Source organism: Juglans microcarpa x Juglans regia, chromosome 8D (genome assembly GCF_004785595.1).
Source record: "Juglans microcarpa x Juglans regia isolate MS1-56 chromosome 8D, Jm3101_v1.0, whole genome shotgun sequence".
Lineage (NCBI taxonomy): Eukaryota > Viridiplantae > Streptophyta > Magnoliopsida > Fagales > Juglandaceae > Juglans > Juglans microcarpa x Juglans regia.
In genome coordinates this window covers 26,051,813-26,073,006 of record NC_054608.1, presented here as the reverse complement: position 1 = coordinate 26,073,006, position 21,194 = coordinate 26,051,813, and the positions used below count along the sequence as shown (strand labels likewise).

At 34.2% G+C, this 21,194-nt stretch overlaps 1 protein-coding gene across 1 annotated transcript; it reads left to right on the top strand.

The window, feature by feature from the left end:
• Nucleotides 1–3,830: 3,830 nt before the first annotated feature.
• LOC121243657 (actin-related protein 4-like) lies at nt 3,831–20,079 on the top strand. The gene is made up of 21 exons (XM_041141781.1): nt 3,831–4,037; nt 4,164–4,255; nt 5,252–5,428; nt 5,532–5,605; nt 6,358–6,438; nt 7,653–7,713; nt 7,846–7,895; nt 9,260–9,314; nt 9,598–9,675; nt 9,882–9,935; nt 11,208–11,261; nt 11,362–11,422; nt 11,607–11,658; nt 13,693–13,759; nt 16,673–16,735; nt 16,841–16,903; nt 17,579–17,641; nt 18,062–18,126; nt 19,142–19,210; nt 19,628–19,714; nt 19,824–20,079. Exons 1-20 carry the CDS (start codon nt 4,025–4,027, stop codon nt 19,671–19,673), a joined length of 1,338 nt encoding a protein of 445 aa, XP_040997715.1. The 5' UTR covers nt 3,831–4,024; the 3' UTR covers nt 19,674–19,714; nt 19,824–20,079.
• The last annotated feature ends 1,115 nt before the right edge of the window (nt 20,080–21,194 follow it).

Sequence of the window (21,194 nt, the reverse complement as noted above, 5' to 3'; positions counted from 1 at the left end):
ACCTTGAATGGTGAGGTTCCGTAGCTTACAGTTGTTGTTGTTGCTATGCGTTGTCGTGCGTGACTGCAGAGTTCATGTGACATTTGTCGGCTTAGGGTGTCCTTACCGTTAGGGGTAGAGAGCGCCGATAGACCTAAAGGTGGCCGCCAGTGTGTCCTGCGAGCTCACGATGGGCTGCCATAAGCTACCCGTTGCACTGCCTTGCGTAACCCGTATTGTGCATGGCACTGTGCATGCCATGCACAGTCGGGACTTGAAGTCCGTGCGGGCACTGTGCACTTAAGTGCACAATGTCTGCCCGTTGTGCGTATGCGCCCAGTGTGCATTTAAGTTCACGTCGCTAGGGATTTTGGGACCTTGGCCCTACATGCTAGATATATAAAAAAGATTCAAATGCAGTGCGCTTTTAATCGCCTCTTCCCAGCAATAGCGCTTTTCATAAAAATAAAAGTGGAAAAGTCGAATATACTTATTTGGAGAATCTTTATTTGCTCCTTCGATATGAGCCCCTCGTTTTCTTTACAAGGCGTTTGCACTTCATTGGTCAACTTCGTCACCCATTCCTCCATGATTTTCAACCTTGCCTCCATGACTTACTCAGTGTCTCTTCCAAGTCGCCTGGAAAGGGTTGTTGCATGCATACAAAGGACACGCAAAATCTACTACGATCCCACAGACAACGCCACTGTTAACGTCGTGTTTCGCACGCTCTTGGGCCAGGCCCTAGCAACTCAGGTCTTTAGAGCTGGGTCTCGATCGATACTGTGTGAGCCCCCAGTAATTGTCTGGTGCAGCTGTACGGTGTCGATTCGTACATCCTTAGTGATGAATAATATTTAAATACAGAAAATAAAGAGATCACACAGATTTATGTGGTTCGGCACTAGGTCTACTTCCACAGAGGTTTGGGGAGAAGAGATTCCACATAATAAGCATGTTTACAATCTCTCATGGTCTCCTATTTCCCTTTGTACAATGGAAGCTGTAAAGTTATGTTATGGAGAAGAAGTTCTCTTTGGAGTTCTCTGGTTGAAGAAGAAGTCCCCCAGTCCAAAGAAGTCGAAGTTGCCCCAAAAAAAAGTGTTTGAAAAAGTCCCGAATCCGTAGGTTTCCCTCGCCTTTTATCACCTGCTCTCCATTTACTTTAAGTCATTTCCCTACTTTTTCTCTCTTGACATTGATTTTCCTTGCTTTATGCCAAGTCTCACATTTTCCTCTCCTAACATTACTTTCACATGCCTCCTACACTTCCATTTCTTATTCTCTTCTTGTCCCCCACTCCATCTCTCATATTATGTCTTCTAGTGAGTTCCCTACCCATTGGCTGGGCCTAGGAAAAGTCATGGGTCGTGAAAAAATCCCCTCACATTGGGTATACTTTTTCTTTGTAGAGTGATAATCTTAATTCTAATAGACAGTGCTATTTGTTGATGTAATTTTCCATTAACGCCAGAAGCCAGCAGTACGATCGAATGGCCTACGGTAGTGCATGAACGGAGGTACAGTACTTAGATGCTTATCCATGGACTAAATAATAAAGCACATAAAATATAAAGAAAGGCATATACACAAAGATTTACATGGTTTGGCAATAAAACTATATCCATGAGCTTTTATAGGATGAGATTCACTATAAAAAAATAATATTTGCAATCTTAGAGTGTGTAAGACTCACATACTTCATTTTAAATACGTGGATAACTTTGGGATCTATATGAAAAATAATAATTTTTTTGATAGTGTACCTCGTATTTTTTTAAAGGGAGTGGACAGAACTTGTACATCCTAAAATTATATTTAGTATTAGTAATTTATTATATTTGATAATTTGATAATCTCTCGTAATTTTTTTTTAATCTCAATATAATGGTGAAAATAAGAGTTAAAAAGAAAAGGTTGAAGAAAATGTTATTACGGTAAAAATCTGGAGAGAGAGCAGTAGTCCGTAGAAGTCTTCCCTCAGAAATTATTTCTTTTGGTTTATGCCTAAAATCACCTTTTTAGCTGTAACCCACTTTTTCATTTCACTTACTTATTCATTAAGTAAATAAATACAGTATTTTCCTTCACATTTTTGCATGTAGCATCACTTTGATCTTTTATTTTTTTGCAATTGGGCTCGATTAGACGTCAGGAATATATCGAAATTTTGTGGATAGTAATAAAATAATTTATAAATAATAATAAAATAATTTATATTAATATGTTTAATTTGATTTTAAAAAATATAAAAAAAAATTAAATAAAAATATTATAAAATTAAAAAATTATTTAAAAGTTATTTTTTATATTATTTTTATTTTGAAGTTTTAAAAAGTTATATTGATTTTTATATTTTATTTTAAAGTTTGTAAAATTTTTAATATTTAGATGAAAAAAATTAAAGATTTAAAATTAAAACTTATTTTGTGTTTAGTAATATTTCAAAAGAAAATTATAAAAAATTATTTATTATCTCATCTCATTATTTAAATATACACTTACTCTCTTGGCAAGTTTTACCTTCTGCTTTCTTGCTTGGTCCCATGAACTGGGCCATTCTTGTTTTATCCCAAAAAAAAAAAAATAATTAGTAACAATCGTTGGTGGCCGGTTTATTATCGTAACGGTAATCACTATTAATTTTAGGCTGCGTTTGGAGGTGAAATGATCTCAAATAATTTATGAATAGTAATATTTTATGAGTCTCATAAAAATGTGTTTGAATATATAAAATATATTGAGATATATTTAACTTCTTATGAAAAATTAAAAAAGTAATGAGTTCTATCAATAATTAATTTCAGATATATTGAGATGACTTCAACACCCAAACATTGCCTAAAGATTTCAACAAGTGCATTTTGAAAGTGTAGTGTGCAACTATAAATTGAATGATGTTGCAGTTTAACATGTAAGGTAAGGGTTTTGTTAAACTTTTAGATGCAAATTGAGAAAATGTGGTGGCTTGTGATGCAAATTAAGAAACTTAATTATTTAAGGTGCAATTTATAAAAAAACAATAACTAAGGGTGCAAAATGAGATTTGTCATGGTTTGAGATTTTAAAGAAGGGTGGCTCTACGGTCACCGTTGGAAGCTCTCGGTGGTTTATTTTGTTTCGTTTTTTTTTTCTTTTTTATATGTATTTTTTTAACATTTTTAAATAATATTTTTTTTAAAAAATACACAATATTATTAAAAAATACCAATTTAATCATTAAGTAAAAGAAAGAAAAAAACTCAGCCGGAGCTAGCCAGGAGAAGAGTAGCTTTTTCTTTTAACGAATGCCTACAATATTATTTTTAGAGAACTATTATGCGTACACATTTTTTTTATTTTTTTAATAAAAGGTATATTATACGATGGTAACTCTTAATTAAAAAAATTAATTTAAAATAAAATTAATTGAAACATCAAACCACTTTTATATAAAACTGTATAAATGAAGTGATTTTTTAATTTTATTTTATATTTAATAGATTAAAATTTATGAAAAATTTTATTCTAAATCGGTATGTAAAATAAATTTAGTAAAATACTTATATGAAATAATTTGATTTAAAAAATAGATTTTAAAATTTAAATCTAACTAATCAATTTTATTATTTAAATGATATAAATAATATATTTTACAAATAATTTGATTTAAAAAATAGATTTTAAAATTTAAATCTAACTAATCAATTTTATTATTTAAATGATATAAATAATATATTTTACTTTTTAATCATTACAAATATTTCTTAAAAAAATAAAAAATTTATATTATCATTAAAAAATACTTACTTAATCATTAATTTAAAAAAAAAAAAAACCAGCTTCGGACACACTTTCGAAATCCTTTTTCGATGGTTTTAGCATTGCTGCCCAGCTTAAAACGAGTGAGGTGTCAGTCTAACCCGAACCCGAACTCGAAGAAACCCAGTGAACTCTGTACGGGTCAAAGGCTTTTTTTGAGCTTCCTCTCGCTCCCGCGGTCCGACGTCTGCTAAAACCCTAATCGGCCTACTGGCGAGACTCCCTAAAAATCAAATTTGCAGTCATGTATGGAGGCGGTGAGTGCATGAATTTTCGCATTTGTTTCTCTTTCTATGTTTGAATTTTTCGCTAATGGATTTTATTCATTTTGCTTTGTTTTGTAATTTTTTTTTTGTTGTTGTTGTTGTTTGTGAATTGTACAGATGAGGTATCGGCAATTGTAATAGACCTAGGTACTCACACCTGCAAAGCAGGTTACGCCGGCGAAGATGCGCCCAAAGCTGTGTTTCCTTCTGTAAGTGTTTTTGCGTCCGAGTCAAATTTTTGAGTGAAGGTGTTCACTCACTCACTCACAAAAAAGTTTTTTTTCCATTTTTTTAAACCGTATTATACTTCTTGAACAAAAGAATTCCATCTTTCACAATGTGAATCGTTCCAAGTCTTCTGCGCAGGTAGTCTTGGCTATCAGGGTTCACAATTTTGAGGCCTCTGTTATAATCTTATAAAATTGATGGCTGTTCAGTATGAATATTACTTCCGGAGCTGTATTTCTCTGTTTCTTTTTTCAATATACGTTGAAATAGGATGTAATTTGTTTTACCCTGCGTTTGTGGCATGTAGACTATGCTTTAAAATTTGAAAGATGGAACAATTATTGGTTCAGCGATTAAATAGGGTATTATGATACTGACACTAATTTTAGTCGAGATTTTTTTGTGTGGGGTTTAGTAACTAGGAAAAGGAAAAGGATAAGGCTGGTGCCCCAAAGTTGAAAAGTTTCCCCTTTTCATATACTTTAGACAGATCTTAGAAAATGTAGCCGGTCTGGTAAGTTATATTTAACAATCATTGTGGGGAAGTTTAATGTTGAGGTTTTAGCCTTTGAAATTTCATGCATTGAATTCATCAACAACAAAGGGACCTGTGGTTGAATTTATTTGTATCGGTCAATAATGAACCTATTGCATATATTGGGGTATGGCTTTGGCTGTTATTTATAGGGACCGAATGTAGATTTTGGATAGTGGGGAAAGTATTGCTATGTGTTGTGCCTGTCAGTTATGAGCAGCATGCATGGCGCCTGGATAGCATGCTTGTACCTTCAAATGGACTGTAAACAGTTGTTCTGGTTCATATGAAGAATTTTCTATGATAAGATGCCACTACCGCGTAATCTGCCCTCCAATTTTTCCTGTATAATATAATTTCTTGGAAATCATCGTGCAGATTTTTCTTCATTCTTGTGTGTAAAGCAGTTCAATTTCTTTACATTATGTCTATGCTTGTTAAGGTTGTTGGAGCAATTGATCAAATGGATGTTGATGATCCCGAAAAAACTGAAAATAACTCTGGATCTGCTTTAGATGCTAAAAACACTGCTAGAACTCTTGATTCTGACAAAACCAAGGGAAAACGCAAGTTGTATGTTGGATCCCAAACCTTAGGTTTTCGCCGGGATCATATGGAGGTAAGTATGTTAGTTATTATCTGTTAATGTAGTAGTCTTTTATGGAAAATGTCCTGATTGTTTCATGTACTAGATTTTGACTATATGTTCTGCTGTCGATTAGGTGCTGTCACCCATAAAGGATGGAGTTGTTGTTGACTGGGAAATGGTTGACAGCATATGGGACCATGCTTTAAGGTAATTTCTGAGGATTATATTTGGCTAGATGTTCCATGAGGGTTATTTTTTTCTATAATATTTGTTGGCTTATAAATAATTTAAAATAAAATTCTTCAATAATGGTAATGTAGGCTATATATTGCGTTTTGAGTAGTGTGATGATACCTTTGAAGAGACTCTCAACCATTGTTGTCAATCCATTTTGTAGACCTGGAAGAATGACCCTGTTGTACCTTCCCAATTTTTAAAACAGGATATCAGGTGCCCAATGGAGTGGTACCACCTCAAATGAGGGAGAATCAGAATAATTCCATTGTTATTGCTCTCTCAAATATATTTCTTTGCTAGCCTGTTAAGGCCATCTCCTTTTGGGCTTGATCTCCAGATGTTTTTACAACTATTTACTTGTGCATGTATTTTCACATTGAATGTTATATTTTCGACCACATTATCTCTACTGCTTGAAAACCTTCTTCTTTTTTAAATGTAACTATGTGGTAGTTCTTTCCTTTATAATTTCAAAATCATATATCATCCATAAGCCCACGAGCTCTAGCTCAAATGCTACCTTTCTTCATGAGCATTGGGTGGAGGTATAGTTGTGAGTTCAAGATCCATTGGGGGTGTTTGTTATTTACGCAAAAGAAAAAATCATTTGTCAGTGCAGCAATTTGTACATCCTTTTCATCTTAAGCTGTTTGATTATTATTATTTTTTTTTATTTGAAATTATGTTACCTTATGTCATAACTGGGAGCTATTTTGCTTTAGGGAATGCCTATTGATTGATCCTCAAGAGCATCCAATGCTACTCGCAGAACCATCTTCTAATACTCAACAACAAAGAGAAAGGTGATCTAGTGCTGTCTAATATTTTGTAAATTGATGATATATGCGATCAGTGATCTGACACTGTGTGATTATTATCAACTTGTTTTAGAGCAGCTTCAGGATTTTGTAAATTTTATGACTTACATGATGTTTATTTAAGACATTGAGGTTTGACTTACAGGTGTTGATAGTGTTTTTTTCCCTCTGAGCATACACACAAGTGGCTTCTTTGTTAGTTATTTTCCATAGCTGTTCTCTTTTTTGACTTACTAAAGTTGTTGGAATAAAAAGCATGTGTACTTCTAGTTTCAATGACCCAACAGCCACCATCTACTGAGTTCATAGCGGATAATGCTTAGAAGAAGCCTTTTAAAAGCAGACCTTTGCTCTCTCTGCCTCAGGTGGATTTTTTTTTTTTTTTTTTCAATTTAAGAAGGGGTGGTATCTGCTATAAGGAGTCATTGTCTCATCAATAAACAATCTTTCTCCAAATGCTTTTTAAGAAGTAATCTTAAGGAAAAGGAACATAAGATCTTTTTTTTTTTTTTTTTTTTTTTTTTTTTTAATCAGTAAATAAGGATTTTATTGATAAGAGGTGAAGCCAAGTACACGGGACACAAAAAAGGAACATAAAATCTATGGAGTTGATAATGTTAATATGGGTGATTGGAATTTTTATAGGATTAGGGAGGGAGGACTAAGACTTAGAAAACAATATTGGTCTCACAGAAAGATCTCTAAAGAACTTTAAGGTTACTTGTAAATGCATTTCAGCCGAGTCTATCAAGAATAGAGTTCTGTGCTTTATGTAGTATGAACGCAATTACTGTCCTGTTATGCCAATAGGTTGTTTTCTTACCTTTAACATTGGATCATTAATAAAGGGAGTTATAATTTCATGTGTAAGTAGGTATATACTACTAATTTCCAATTGATGGAAAGCATATTATATGATTAGTAGTTTTTTGTATTATAAAAATATATGCAAACTACTTCTCCTTATAAGATAAATTTCCTTTATTTTTTGGTCCTACCTTTCCATATTTTCTTTTAAAAAACTTATGCTGAATAATTGTACCCTACCTCACTCAATAAAGCTTTATTCTTTTAGCGATCGCCAAAATTTATTGTTTTAAGATTTTGTATTTTACTCTTGAGGATAACTAAATGTTTAGTTTACTTACAAAAAAAACTAATTGTTTAGTAAAAGAGTTTGATTGTCATGTATCTAACAGGACGGCAGAGCTTATGTTCGAAAAGTACAAAGTTCCTGCATTATTTTTGGCCAAGAATGCTGTATGCCCCTAGTGGATCCTTATCCTCATTTCACTTGTAGCACTTTGCTTATCAATATGAATATGCTTTTTTCCTCTTTTTTCATCAAGTAATGTTAGTATGTTAATTGATTGGCGTTTTTGTTGATACCAGGTTCTCACATCTTTCGCATCAGGACGTGCTACCTCATTAGTTGTTGACTGGTACTGTTATCAGTATTAGTTTTCTTCAATGGCATGACCTTTATACCACATGCAAAAGCATTATTATTTGACATTCCATTTATGGTGTAAGACAATTTGCATATTATATTTTCATTTCTGTGATTAATTTGTGCATTTCTTGCTATGGAGTAAGATTACTTGAATTGTTTAGCATTGCTTGGGGCTTGTCCTTGGGTGGACACAATTTCCAAAATTACTCTTTCTTTTCACTGTTTCCTTAAATTTGTACAGCTGGATTGGAAAACATTTGAATTTGCTTTAAGATGTAGGGCTAGTTATCTTCCCCCCCACCGGAAAAAAAAAAAAAAAGATTTTGGGCTACAGCGCTAAGGCATGTAAAATATATGAACTAAGAAAGAAATACAAGAAAAGATAGATATTGTAATGCATATATTAGTTCAAAAGATTATGAGTATTGGATGTTTCACAGCAATGCACTCCTCACTATGCTTTAAGCAATGGTGGAAGATGAAAGGTTAGTTTATTTAGGCTGAACTATCAATGAGAATTTTGGAATATGGAGTGATAAATCTATCGACATGTTGCTGTATCTGCAATGATGATAAATATACTTTCAATGGATTTCTGATTGCTGTTTTTTTTTTTTTTCCCGAATTAATTGATGTTTTAAATTCCTTAGGATAATTGACATATATCGATATGTATACTTACTTTTTTACATGCCCATTAGTTGTAAAATCATCCTTCTCTTTTTTTGGTAATTTGTTGTCATGTGCAATATGCTTGCTATTGCAGAGGGTTTTTTTTTTTTTTAATAATATAAAATTTGTTAAAACCCCCATGTACAGGAAGTATAAAAGACATCCACCTAATTAGCATAAGGAAAAATATGCTAGAAATTCATAATGGTAGAAATAGAAGAATACACTATTGTGGACCACTATCCAATGGTACAAACTATTAAGAAAGGATGACTTGAGCTCCAACATTTTTTTTTCCGGTCTTCTTGGAAAAGTCGAACCCTAAATTTGGTCAATTCTTGGAAAGTTTCAGCAGAAGTTGCAAAGGCAATTAATTGATTCTCAAAATACCAGAGATTAAGAAAGACTTGATGATCGATATTTTATTCCCTTTTTGTAAAATGTTAACAATATTTTTTTTTTTTTTTAAAAAGAAAGACATTATTTTTTAGATTTTTTGTTCTTCACCACCCCTTTCCCATAAGAAATCCGTTGGTTAGATGGTTCTCATCTTATTTGTAGGTAAATGAGTATACAATGTGCAATCGTTATGAGGCTTTCTTTTCATTTGTCGTTTAATCTATTGCATTCCTCTTTTTTGTTTTTCGTGATATATTTGACTATAATTACCTACTCATTCAGTGGTGGAGGATCAACTACAGTTGCCCCAGTGCATGATGGTTATGTTCTTCAGAAGGTATTCCTCACTTTACAACCAACTGCAAGAATGACTCGGTAGATAATTTTACTTGAGCGCACATTTCTATTCACATTTTGACAAGCAAACTTAGTTATATTGAATTTCTGCACGCGGCACTCTTAACATGGTCCCTGAAGCTTCATATATTTACTGTCCGCATAAGAAGGGGCAACTTAAAAATCTGTTAATGACATGGTAAATTACCATGTCAATGTTTTAATAAAGCTTTTCTCAGCTTGTAACAGGCTCTTTTGCCTTGTTATTGTGTTTACAACAATAGGCTGTGGCATCTTCTCCAATTGGAGGAGAATTTCTCAGTGATTGCTTAATGAAAAGTCTGGAAAGCAAAGGTATCACGGTAAGTGGCTACAATAAAATTTTATCTTGGAACAATAAAATTTTCTCTTGGAAGACAAATTGACTATTCCAAGTTGCTTGGCTTATCGTTTCTTTTTCTTTTATAAATGTTTCTTATTATTCTTTTAGAGATAAACTCTTGTATATTTCCCTTGTACTTGGCTTCACCTATTTTAATAAACTTCTTATTTATTGATAAAAAAACAGATAAAACCCAGGTACTCTTTCAAGAGAAAGGAAATAAGGCCAGGCGACTTTCAGGTATTTAATGATTTCCATGGTAGTTTCTTTTGGGCAGATAATTCATTCAATTCTCTCTTGTTTGTGGTATGGATTTGATGGATATCATGATTCAATCTCTTGTCTTCCCTCATTTCCTTTGTCTTGACTTCACTATGCATGGAACTGTGACATTTTATGATCCCTTTGGTCAAGTTGCTTGCAAGCTTTGTAGTAGAAGGCTGATATAAGACTTATTTTTTGGCTAATACTTAATTTACTAAGAATTCATATCAACGGCATATTCTCTTGGTACAAGAATGTGTAATAAATCTAATCACTTGATTAAAGGACGGGCTTAGGATTAGTTGTAGATTTAGACATTTTGGGTTCAATTTCGCACTAGGAGTTCCCCTGGATTACTCTGTATATGGTTCTAGCTTGTGGGTTGTGTATCCATGATTTACTCGCCAGGCGTACCTACCTTGCTGAGGGCCCACGTCATGAAAAAACTGATATGTTGCTTCTTGTCAAAGGCCTTAAATTCCAAAAAAATGTTCATGGTTGCTTAAGATTAGGGTTAAATTATCCTTCTCAGTTTACTTATCCTGAAAAAAAAAAAGATACGCTTGCTTCCTGGTTTGAGACAATTTTTATGATTGATAATTTGAGGAAGTGTGGCTTGATTGTTATGGAGTGGTGCTTTATGTGTAAGAAATATGGTGAGTCAGTGGATCATTTACTTCTTCATTGTGAGGTGGCAAAGGCTTTATGGGATGGTGTGCTTTGTAGAGCTGGGCTGCTTGGGTAATGCCTAAGAAAGTAGTGGATTTACTTGCGTGTTGGAATAGGCTTCATAGTTGTTTTCAAGTGGCAGCTGCGTGGAAGATGATTCCTTTGTGTATTATGTATAGTGTATTTGGCTGGAGAGGAACGAGCGGTGCTTTAACAATAAGGAGCATACTGTAGAGGAAATCTGGAATTTTTTTGTTTTCTCCTTGCTTCAATGGTTTTCTGCTATTGTACTTAATGGAGGGTCTGCTTATGAGTTTTTGTTTTTGTTTTTGTTTTATGCTTCTAGAATGTAATTAGGTATTTTTTTTTGTATACTTCCTGTGTACATGGGTTCCGCCTATTTCATTCGATGAATAGAAGTGTCTTTCTTACTTATAAAAAAAGAAAAAGAAAAATCAGTTGCGAATTTCTAATCGTGCACTCGCATTTGCCTAGTTTGTATAAGTCGTCAGGTGCTATTGTTAGTCATAACCTTATGATGTCATTCTTTGGACTTTTTTAACTTTCTGAATCTCACAGACGGTAGACCTTGATCATCCAAGTACAACAGAAAGCTACAAGCTCTACTCTCAGGTTTGTGACTGATTACGGTTCTTTTTTGGATGTTGTATCATTTATATTTATTTGATCAGAATGTCCCTTTTATTTTTTTCTGATTTTTCTCTTATTACAGAGGGTAATTGCTAGTGATATTAAGGAATGCGTCTGTCGAGCCCCAGATACTCCATATGATGGTTTGTATCCCTGCCATATGTACACCTTGAACTGCTTTTGATCCATGTTTATAGTTGAACCTTGACAATCTTGTTAATTTTTTTCTGACCAAATCTCCATTGTTTTATCAAATGCTTTGCTCATTGAGGCCTTAAACGCATTGATCATGCTGAGCAATCTGATAGAGTATTCTTGTCATTACAGAAAGTGCTTATTCAAACATTCCAATGACATCATATGAGCTACCTGACGGCCAGTAAGTCCTGTACTTGTTTGTTACCAGTAATCCGATTATGCCATGTCTCATTTCTTTGCATCTTTGAATGTCCTAGTTCTGGTCTTCATGACCTTTAATGGATTCATGAGGCACAACATGGCATTCAAAGGAAATATTGTTACCTAGTTTTATTTTTTGATAAGTAAGGACAATTTTATTAGAACGAATGAAAAATAAGCGAAACCCATGTACATGGGATATATACAAAAGAAGACACCTAATTACATTCTAGGAAGTAGAAAGCAACAACAAAAGGTCATGAGCTGAAGCTCCATTAATCACTAAAGCAGAAAACCATTGCAATAAAGAGTACACAAAAAGATTCTGAATATCCTCCCAAGGTGTTCTCCTTATCTTTAAAACACCGCTCGTTCATTTTCTACCAAATGCACCACATAAGACACAAAGGAACCATCTTCCACACCGCAACCACTTGAGAACAACCATATTGCTCATTCCAACACGCAAAGGCATCACCCAAGCCAACCCAATTCTACTAAAAACTCCATCCCACGAAGCCGAGCATTGGCATTGGTTTATCTATATGCAAATGCAAACACATATTTGCATAACTAGACCATTAAATAGACTACATTAGATTATTCATATGGAAATATTTCCATAGCTATGTACAGTGTCAATACATCTTTGAAGATGGACTATTCACTCCTCAAATGTTATTTTATTAATTTTTTTTTTCTCCTCCCACTCTCTCTCTCTCTCACAACCTTTTCCTCTTCTCCCTCCATGAACAACACAACACAACACAACAGAACCTTCACCTTCACCTTCATTTTATTATTATAATATATTATATTTTTTTTATCATTTTATTATATTTTTAACATAATATATAAAAAAAATTATATTTATTATTATTATTATATTTGTATTATTAATGCCAAATGTATGTAGTGGGTGCTAATTGCGAACTATATATAAAAAAATTAATTTTAGGAAAAAAAATTAATAATAATAAAAGATTTTATTATTATTATTATTCCGACTTAAAGATGCATAATTCAATGTGAGTTTTTCTTGAATGGCAAGGACAATCTCCAAAACATGTGATTTTGCATTTGTATATAGAGAAACCAATGCTATTGCTCTTAGCCACCTCACAATGCAAAAGTAAATCATCCACAGATTCCCCATGCTTACACATGAAACACCACTCCATAACAATAAGGCCACGCTTCTCTTCCACAACATTCTATCCCTCTCATACCTCCAATACCCAGGGAATATAAAAGCTGGAAAAATCTGTAACATCAGCAAGTTCCCAATCCTGTACAGCTCTAGTAAAACAGACATCCCACTGCAAGGATCCATTCGAACGGACTAACAAATCAGAAACAGATGCATGCCGATCAGATACCATACGAAAAATAGCCGAGAACACCCTATTAAGGGCCCGATAACCACACCAAACATCAAATCAAAAACCGATCCTAGAACCCTTTCCAACATCATATAGCTGACATGTTTAGCAAAACTCTCCCAGTCTTTCCTAATGAACTTCCAAAGACTCACACCATAAGCCCCCAGCCTCCTTAGAACACCAACCACCCCCCCAGCCTCCCGAAATCACTCCCAAATTTCTGGTTAATAACCTCCCTCCACAACGACGCCCCTTCTGATTGATATCTCCATAGCCATTTCCTCAACAAAGCCTTATTGAAAATTCTCAAGTTACGAACCCTAGAGCTCCAAACGAAATAGGAGTACAAACTTTATTCCAATTAACAAGGTGGAATTTAGTTTCCTCTCCCATTCCACCCCACAGAAATGCACAAAATAACTTCTCAATCCGATCTGCCACCCCTGCAGGCAATGGAAATAAAAAAAGAAAGTAGGCAGGGAGATTGGTAAGTGTACTTTTAATTAAGGTGATTCTACGTCCTTTTGATAAGTATAGCCGCTTCCAACCAGCCAACCTACTTTTATACTGGTACATTAGCATTATTGTCATTTCTCATATTGATACTTCATAATGCATTCCATATAATGCAGGACAATTGAAATTGGAGCTGACAGATTCAAGATTCCTGATGTTTTATTTAATCCATCTCTGGTTCAGGTGGGTGGCTTCATTTAGCTTTTTATATATTTTCTCAGATAAATTGGAAATGTTGGGTGCATATTTCATTTAGTTATCTTTTTCATTGAATTTAGAATTTTAATAATTTTCTTTAAAGATGAACCTTGTTGATTATGGTTTTATGGTGCTGAGACTTTTTTAATGGGCATGTGGGGCTGAAAAAGTCCAGTCATTTTGTTTGTTTATTGGCTGATTGGCTTCTACCTCTATTAAAAGAACTTCCTTTAACCAATTATGTTCTATAATACATTGTTTACACCTATAAAAAAAATTATGTTCTATAATACATTGTTTACTACGAATATGAAACGATAAGTTGTTTAGTGAAACAAATAATAGGAAATACATGTGGCTTTGTCAATCTCTTGCCCATGAATGTAGTTTGAAGTCCTGGAGAGGTCTTAGTCCTGTGATACTGAAATGTTCATCTTTGGTGGAGAAACGGTTTTGTTGTTGGGAAGTGCTACAAACATAAAGGGATTACAAAGTAAACTCACAAAGTCATGTGGCTTCATGTGATCCATTACATCTACTTTACGATAAAAATAACTTTACAATCTAACGTATCACATCAAGCCACATTAGTTTGTGGCTCAAGTATTTTTTCTTTGTTGTTTTGTGTAGACCTTTATGAGCTTCAAAAACAGACTTGTTGACATTTATGCCAGGAAATTTAAAACATTGTTTGACTTATCAAAAAAATTTAAAACATTGTTTGAGGCTAGCATCTTGAATTTGTCCCTGATAGCTTGCTAGCTGTATGCTTGCTTTGTTTACCTGGGGTTAGATATTGTGCTTTCAGTTTTTACAAATAATGGTGCAGCTGCAGGCATTTTTTTCTTATTTTTTTTCCCTTTAGTGATACTTCTCTATGGCTCACTTGCATAACCATGTAATTGGCATGAGGTGTTATTTGCTACAACTGTTTCTTCTTCCTTTTAGCTTATTCCCAATATGCATATCAATTTCCTTGTGTTTCAGACATGAAAGTTGTTTGATCCCTTTGGTAGTTAGTCTGAACTTGTATTTAGCCATTTTTAGAATGAATAAACACAAATTTGTTGGAGCCAAAAACAAAAAAAAAAAAAATGGGGAGGGAGCAGGGTAAAAAAGGCCTAAGCACTCACAGAGTCCTTGTAGCTTTCTCTTATGAAGGGATGACCTTATCAGAAACTGAGCAAAATCTTCAAAAGCCTGACAAGCTGGGAATAAGAAACCTGGGAATAAGAAACCCCTAAAAAGTTATTTCTGTGACATTCATCTGCATTAATCACTTTACTTTTGGTCTCACAAGTTTCAAAACAAACAATTATCAATAACTTGTTAATTCTTAAATTCCTCCGACTGTAAAATTCTTCTTAATTGATCAGTTGATTGATGCAATAATTTCATTATGAAATTCTCCTGAACTCTTAAGCTTTAGTTTTGATCAAATGTTAGCTGCCATTAATCTCAAAACTTCCTTTATACTGAAGGACATTTAATTTCAAAGTGTTAATCCCTCTTTCAAAGTTGACACCGGTCATTTCTTTGTTTTTGATGAGTAAAAATGTATTAATATCAATAGGTGTAACTAAGTACACTAGGTGTATATAAAGGAAAACACCTAGCCCATAATAGAGAGCCCCTAATGAACACCGTCCAAGAGGGAGAAATTAAAACCTATCCAATATACTCTCTCTTGTAGACACTCAGTGCAGTTGGTTACGCCTATTGATATTAATATATTTTTACTTATATAAAAAAAAAAAAAAAAAAACCTATCCAATGTACACCAAACCTATTGGGACAAAACACGCCTCCCCAAAGCAAAGCAAGTCACTGTAACTACCGCGTCCCCTTGTTTCCCACAAGACTAATAGTCCATCCGAATGATTCTATGAGGATGGGGGAAGGCTTTATGCCCTCCCTCGACTTGTACTACCTCATTTTGCGTCATAGTTGATTGCCCAAGTAATACGCTTTAACTCCTTGCTCTTCTTAAATCTTGATTTTGTTTCAAGCGAGTGACCCGCCTCAATTGTAGTGAGTAGTGCTGTGTATTGGTCGTCAAATCCTCCACATGTAATCCCCATACACTGTTGTATCTCATTAACCTTTTGCAAAACCCAATCCGATGATGATCTAGCTATATTGTTTATCGGAGGAAGAGATAACAGGGGGATGGCATCTTCCACAAACACAGCTCCCAACTGTACACCAGGCCCTAAAAATTCATCCTCACAAGGCACCATCGACAAACTCATATTTTCCCCCCACCACCTCCTACATTCAAATCCCGTACCTCCTCAACGGCTCCATTGTTGCTGTCACAAGATGTCTGAATAGATGCCCGACAAATTGGTTGTCTTCGTCATGAGTGGTGAGGCCATGGTCACCATTGGAGTTTCTAGTTTGGCGAAAAGTATCAGCAGTACATCAAGTTCCTTCACCGCCATCAACCGTTTCTGTGCAAACTTCGACGGACCCTACATCTCCCTCTGACCTCGGTTACACCATTTTCCTTCAACTCCGGCGTGGGTGCCATAGTTTCTTCGGAGAGAACATTGATCAAGGGTGTAACACCGACTATCGACCTTTCCTATGTCACCTGTGGCGGAGGGCATTCCATTACGAACGTCTCTACTCCGATACCCGACGTAAAACCCACTTCAATGCAGGACAGTTGAAATTGGATAATGTAGGACAACTGCATGCACAGATAAATATCTAATTTTCTGATATTAGTGTGATATGCAGTTACCTACACATAAATATACATATGTAAATTGTCGGAATAAGTAGTTCTCAAAGGGCTCATGCACTTATTTAGTTTACTACGAAATTCATTATTGTTTTTATTACTTTTGTTGTGTTTTCAAGCTTTAAATTTGTTATTGACGTAAACCTCAGACAATTCCTGGTATGGAGAATTATGCGGAGATTGCTTCTTCTGCTCGTGGTTTGCCACAAATGGTATGCTCCTTTTATTTGATTATGCATCTATAGTTGCATGTATTTGGGCGTTAATTATTTTTTTAATTACTTCTGGTTTCTAATTTCTTTTCTTTATCTATTCAGGTCTTAGAGAGCATTAATAAGTGTGATGTGGACATTCGGAGAGAGCTATTTAGTAGTATACTGGTAAAGTCATATAATATCAATTTTTTTTTTCCCCTTATCAGTTTTCTTCTTTCGAGTATCTTAGTAACATTACTTATAAAAAATATCCCGGTAAAATCCTTTGCTGTTATTATATACTTATATCTTCTTTTTGTGTTTTAAATGATAAAATGCTACTAGGTACTTAAGGCTTGAAGTTTAACCTACTTTAAGTCCCGTGCACTTGGGCTATTTCTTTTATGTTTTTTAATAAAATATTCGATTACTAAAGATTTGGCGCTGCTCACTAAGTTCGGTGGTTAATGAAATTTGTAAATCCCATTTTGGGAGGTGACTGGACTGAATTGCTTTGATCAAATGATGTATGTGAGTGGAGCCATTCCCATCCCAAGTCGTGGCCTGATTCAGCCTGGCCTGAAAAATTGATAGAAGTATCATATAAATGTTTCGTGTATGCAGACTTCGTAGATTCTTAATGAGACTGGTTGGAAGATATATCAAGACAAACATTTTCCATGGACTCTTTGCTATGTGCTTGGGAGACAAGCCTATTAAGCAAGTAGATTAATTTCTTCTTGCAACGACACATACACGTATACAAACACTTGATATTTCCAATAGAAGCAACTTTTTTTGGTTATTGTAACTTGGAGCATTTTCAACCTAACTTGGTTTTGCTGTTTCTCTTTTGTACAGCTTGCTGGTGGCACGGCATCAATGCAACAGTTAAAGGAACGCCTTGAGAAAGACTTGCTAGAAGTATATTTACAGCCTTTGTATTTTATAAAGTTTTGTTCTTTTGTGTCCCCCTCATCCCAAATTCTTGGTGATTTTCCTTCCTGGTTGATACTCGTGGTTTCCATCTTGCAGTATGCTTTAACTATCAAAGGGCCATGTTAGTGTTTCCACTGTTAAATAACTTAAAAATAAGTTCTGTGATCTTATTGTTAGAGTTCTAATCATTTTATCCAACTTTGCACCCACAATCTTGAATGGAACATTCAAACCCTCAACTTAAGCATACTGAAATATCATCGCACAACATTTTATCTGATGTTGTGGATCCCCTTCGCTTCTCCTCTCACACCATCACACACACCTCACTTCAGGAAAATCATGAAGAAAATAAAATCGACTCAAAAGATTTTGCATTTCTGAAACATCACCTTCAATGTGTAGGAGTCTCCTCAAGCTGCTAGAGTGAAAGTATTGGCGAGTGGAAATGCAACAGAAAGGAGATTCAGGTCAGATCTATTTTACTCACTCGCAGTGTTGGATTTGTATTTGTTGATATGCACTGCATGCCCATGCAAGCTCATAAAGGTGTCACAGTGCCATTTGGCTTCATTAATGATGTTGATATTTTTTATTTTCCAATCAGATTTTTCAATCAATGATTTGGTCTTGACAGCATTCCCTTGTTGGTTATTCTGTTAACCATATCATTGTCATCAACAAATAAATAAAGGAAATAAAACATCCTTTTGTATTATGACTCTGTAATCTTTTTTTTTTTCTTTTTTGTGAGCACTTTCAGTAAACATGATTATAACATTCCTTGCTGGCTTGCGTAACCCTTTGATGAAAAAGAAAAACCATCTTTATACTGTGCATTGTGAACTGGTGACAACTAGAAATGGTATATATGGTGAAAGATGAAATGATAGTATTGGTTCATATGTGGTGGGGGAAGAAATCCTAATCTGTTTATGGTTGACATAACTTTTAATATGAACAAAAAGGACCATTTACTGAATTCAATTACTGTAATCTCAGTTGCTGTTTAAATTCCTAGAAGTAATGCCGTGTAGAAAAACTCGGTATCACGTTTTACTTCTGACTAGGGCAACCTATATCTAAGACCCCTTGCCGATACATGGGAGGGTTGAATCCAATTAACTTTCTGCTTTAATAATCAATTTTAGTAATCTTGATTGCTGTTTAAATTCCTAGAAGTAATGCTATATAGAGAAACTCAGCATCACATTTTACTTCTGACTAGCGCAACCTAGATCTAGACCACTTGCTGATACACAGGAGAGTTGCTTTTATCCACGCATAATCCAGCCAACTTAAGTCATCATTTTCTATTCTATGTTCTGTAGCCTTTGGAGTTTGCACCAGAATACTTTTATTGAACCCCTGGCCCCTTTGTGCACACGTCTTTCTTTAATTTTTCTTTGCAAGATGCTTGTTTTCATTCCACATCATGCACCATTGCTTTGTCTAACCTATTGATGGTGATGGGTACTTTTTTAGTGTTTGGATCGGAGGGAGTATATTGGCTTCTCTCGGTTCATTCCAGCAGATGTGGTTCTCCAAATCTGAGTAAGTTTCACCTATTTGACAAGATTGCACTTTAAACGTTGTATTAACTGTTGGAGAGTTTAGAGGAACCTTTGTTTGTATTTTACCTATTCATTGGAATGAAAAATTAAAGTCTTGCTTACACAAATAGTGTGGAACATTGATCAAATATTTGAATTTTGGGAAAATTACGTCTTGCATCCATGAACAACTAGTATTTTTTCAAGTTGCACCCTAAACCACTAAATTTTGGTAATTGACGCGATACACCTCGACTAAGATCTAACTGTTACAATTGTTTTATCCAACTTGCCAAAATTTAGTGGTTTGTGGGTGGAAATTGATAGTTTTGGTAATTCAGGGTTGCAAATATTCCACTTTTGGAAGTGCAAAATGTAATTTTGGTAATTCATAGCAATTTTTGTATGCAATTGACAGGTATGAAGAGCATGGGGCTGCTTATATTCAACGGAAATGCCCTTAAGAAGATGATATCCTCCTCCTCATGAAAGGAGAGAACCTGAGGTTTGTTTGCCTTGGCATGATTAATGAGTAGGTGATTCCAGGGCATCCTTCTAAACATTGTGTATTTCCTTTATTTCAGGCCACTAATTTGCTCCTTTTTTTCTCTCAGGATTTTACTTCCGGATCCTTGTGTGCATCAGACTTAAAACTTTTTGAGGCCTGCAAAAGGTTCAAAGCTTTGTGTATGTATTTAAACTGAACAATTAGCCTCTCTCTCTCTCTCTCTCTCTCTCTAATCCTGTACCATTAGGTTCTTAATTTGGAGTGTTCAAATATCTTATTTCGTGGCGACTGTTGGCAACTGTAGCTATCTCAGATCTAACTGTCGACGCTACATATATTTTCAAATTACTTGCTCTCTCTCATCTCTCATTCTCTTCTTCCCATCCCACCACCAAGACAAGACGAGAACCCTCTCTCTGTGTGTGTGTGTGTGTGTGAGTAAAATTGCTGAAATGGTATCAGGTAACAGAAAATAAGTTTTTGGATTTACAAATTCCTAGGAAGTAGAGTTGAGATGAGATGAAAGTTGAATAAAATATTGTTAGAATATTATTTTTACTTTGAGATTTAAAAAAATTGAATTGTTTATGGTATTTTGTTTGGAAGTTTGAGAAAGTTGTAATGATGAGATGAGATTATTTAATATTGTTTTAGCATCCAAACCAGGCATAATTGGAACTGTAATCGGTGCGAGAAGAATATGCACTGTAAATAGAAGTGGTGCTATATCGTATAAGTTATCGTGGAAAAAGAAACTATACAAATCCTTAAAATTACTACACAATCTGAAATCATCCTCTGAACCCACTGCTGATAATTGTAATCCATTCTGATAATTGTACTCTTCCATTAAAAACTTGATATAAAAACCATTGCCAGGGAAAGAAAAAATAAAAACCAAAAAGTAAAATAAAGTAAAATAATAAATAATAAAAAAATAATTTTTAAAAATATTTAAAAACAAAAAAGATATTTAAAAACGTTGAAATATAAAAAATAAAAACTTTAATAACTTTCTAGTGCAAAAAATTAAAAAATTCATTTTTATTTCTTGTAAACTATTTTTAATATATTTTTGAAAAAATCATTTCCAAATAAATATGATATATCGTAATTGTTTTAGAATTTCTTGGGATAATTTTATCTTTTAATGAGGTTATTGCAATTTCTTAGCAGCTCGGGATGTGATTAACAAAGAGCGGTGCTATTCTGCCGCCCGAGTAGCACTGTTCAGTTTGACCGCTTGTTGTAAAACTAGTTTTTTTTTTTTTTTTTCATTTTTCTATTCACATTTTTTAATGTATTTAAATATTTTTAAAAAATAAAAAAATACATCAATACATTTAAATTTACTTTCTTCATCATTCAGTAAAAAAAAAGAAAAAAAAATACCGAGCGGTAACATTTGGGCGGTATAGTAAACTTTTCCATTAACAAAACTGGTTGTTTTAAAGTTGATTATTATTTTTTGCGATGC

Coding starts and splice junctions, on each gene's coding strand:
- LOC121243657 (XM_041141781.1), top strand. Junction 5,429..5,531: donor TTCGCCGGGATCATATGGAG/GTAAGTATGTTA, acceptor GCTGTCGATTAG/GTGCTGTCACCCATAAAGGA. Junction 11,262..11,361: donor GCTACAAGCTCTACTCTCAG/GTTTGTGACTGA, acceptor CTCTTATTACAG/AGGGTAATTGCTAGTGATAT.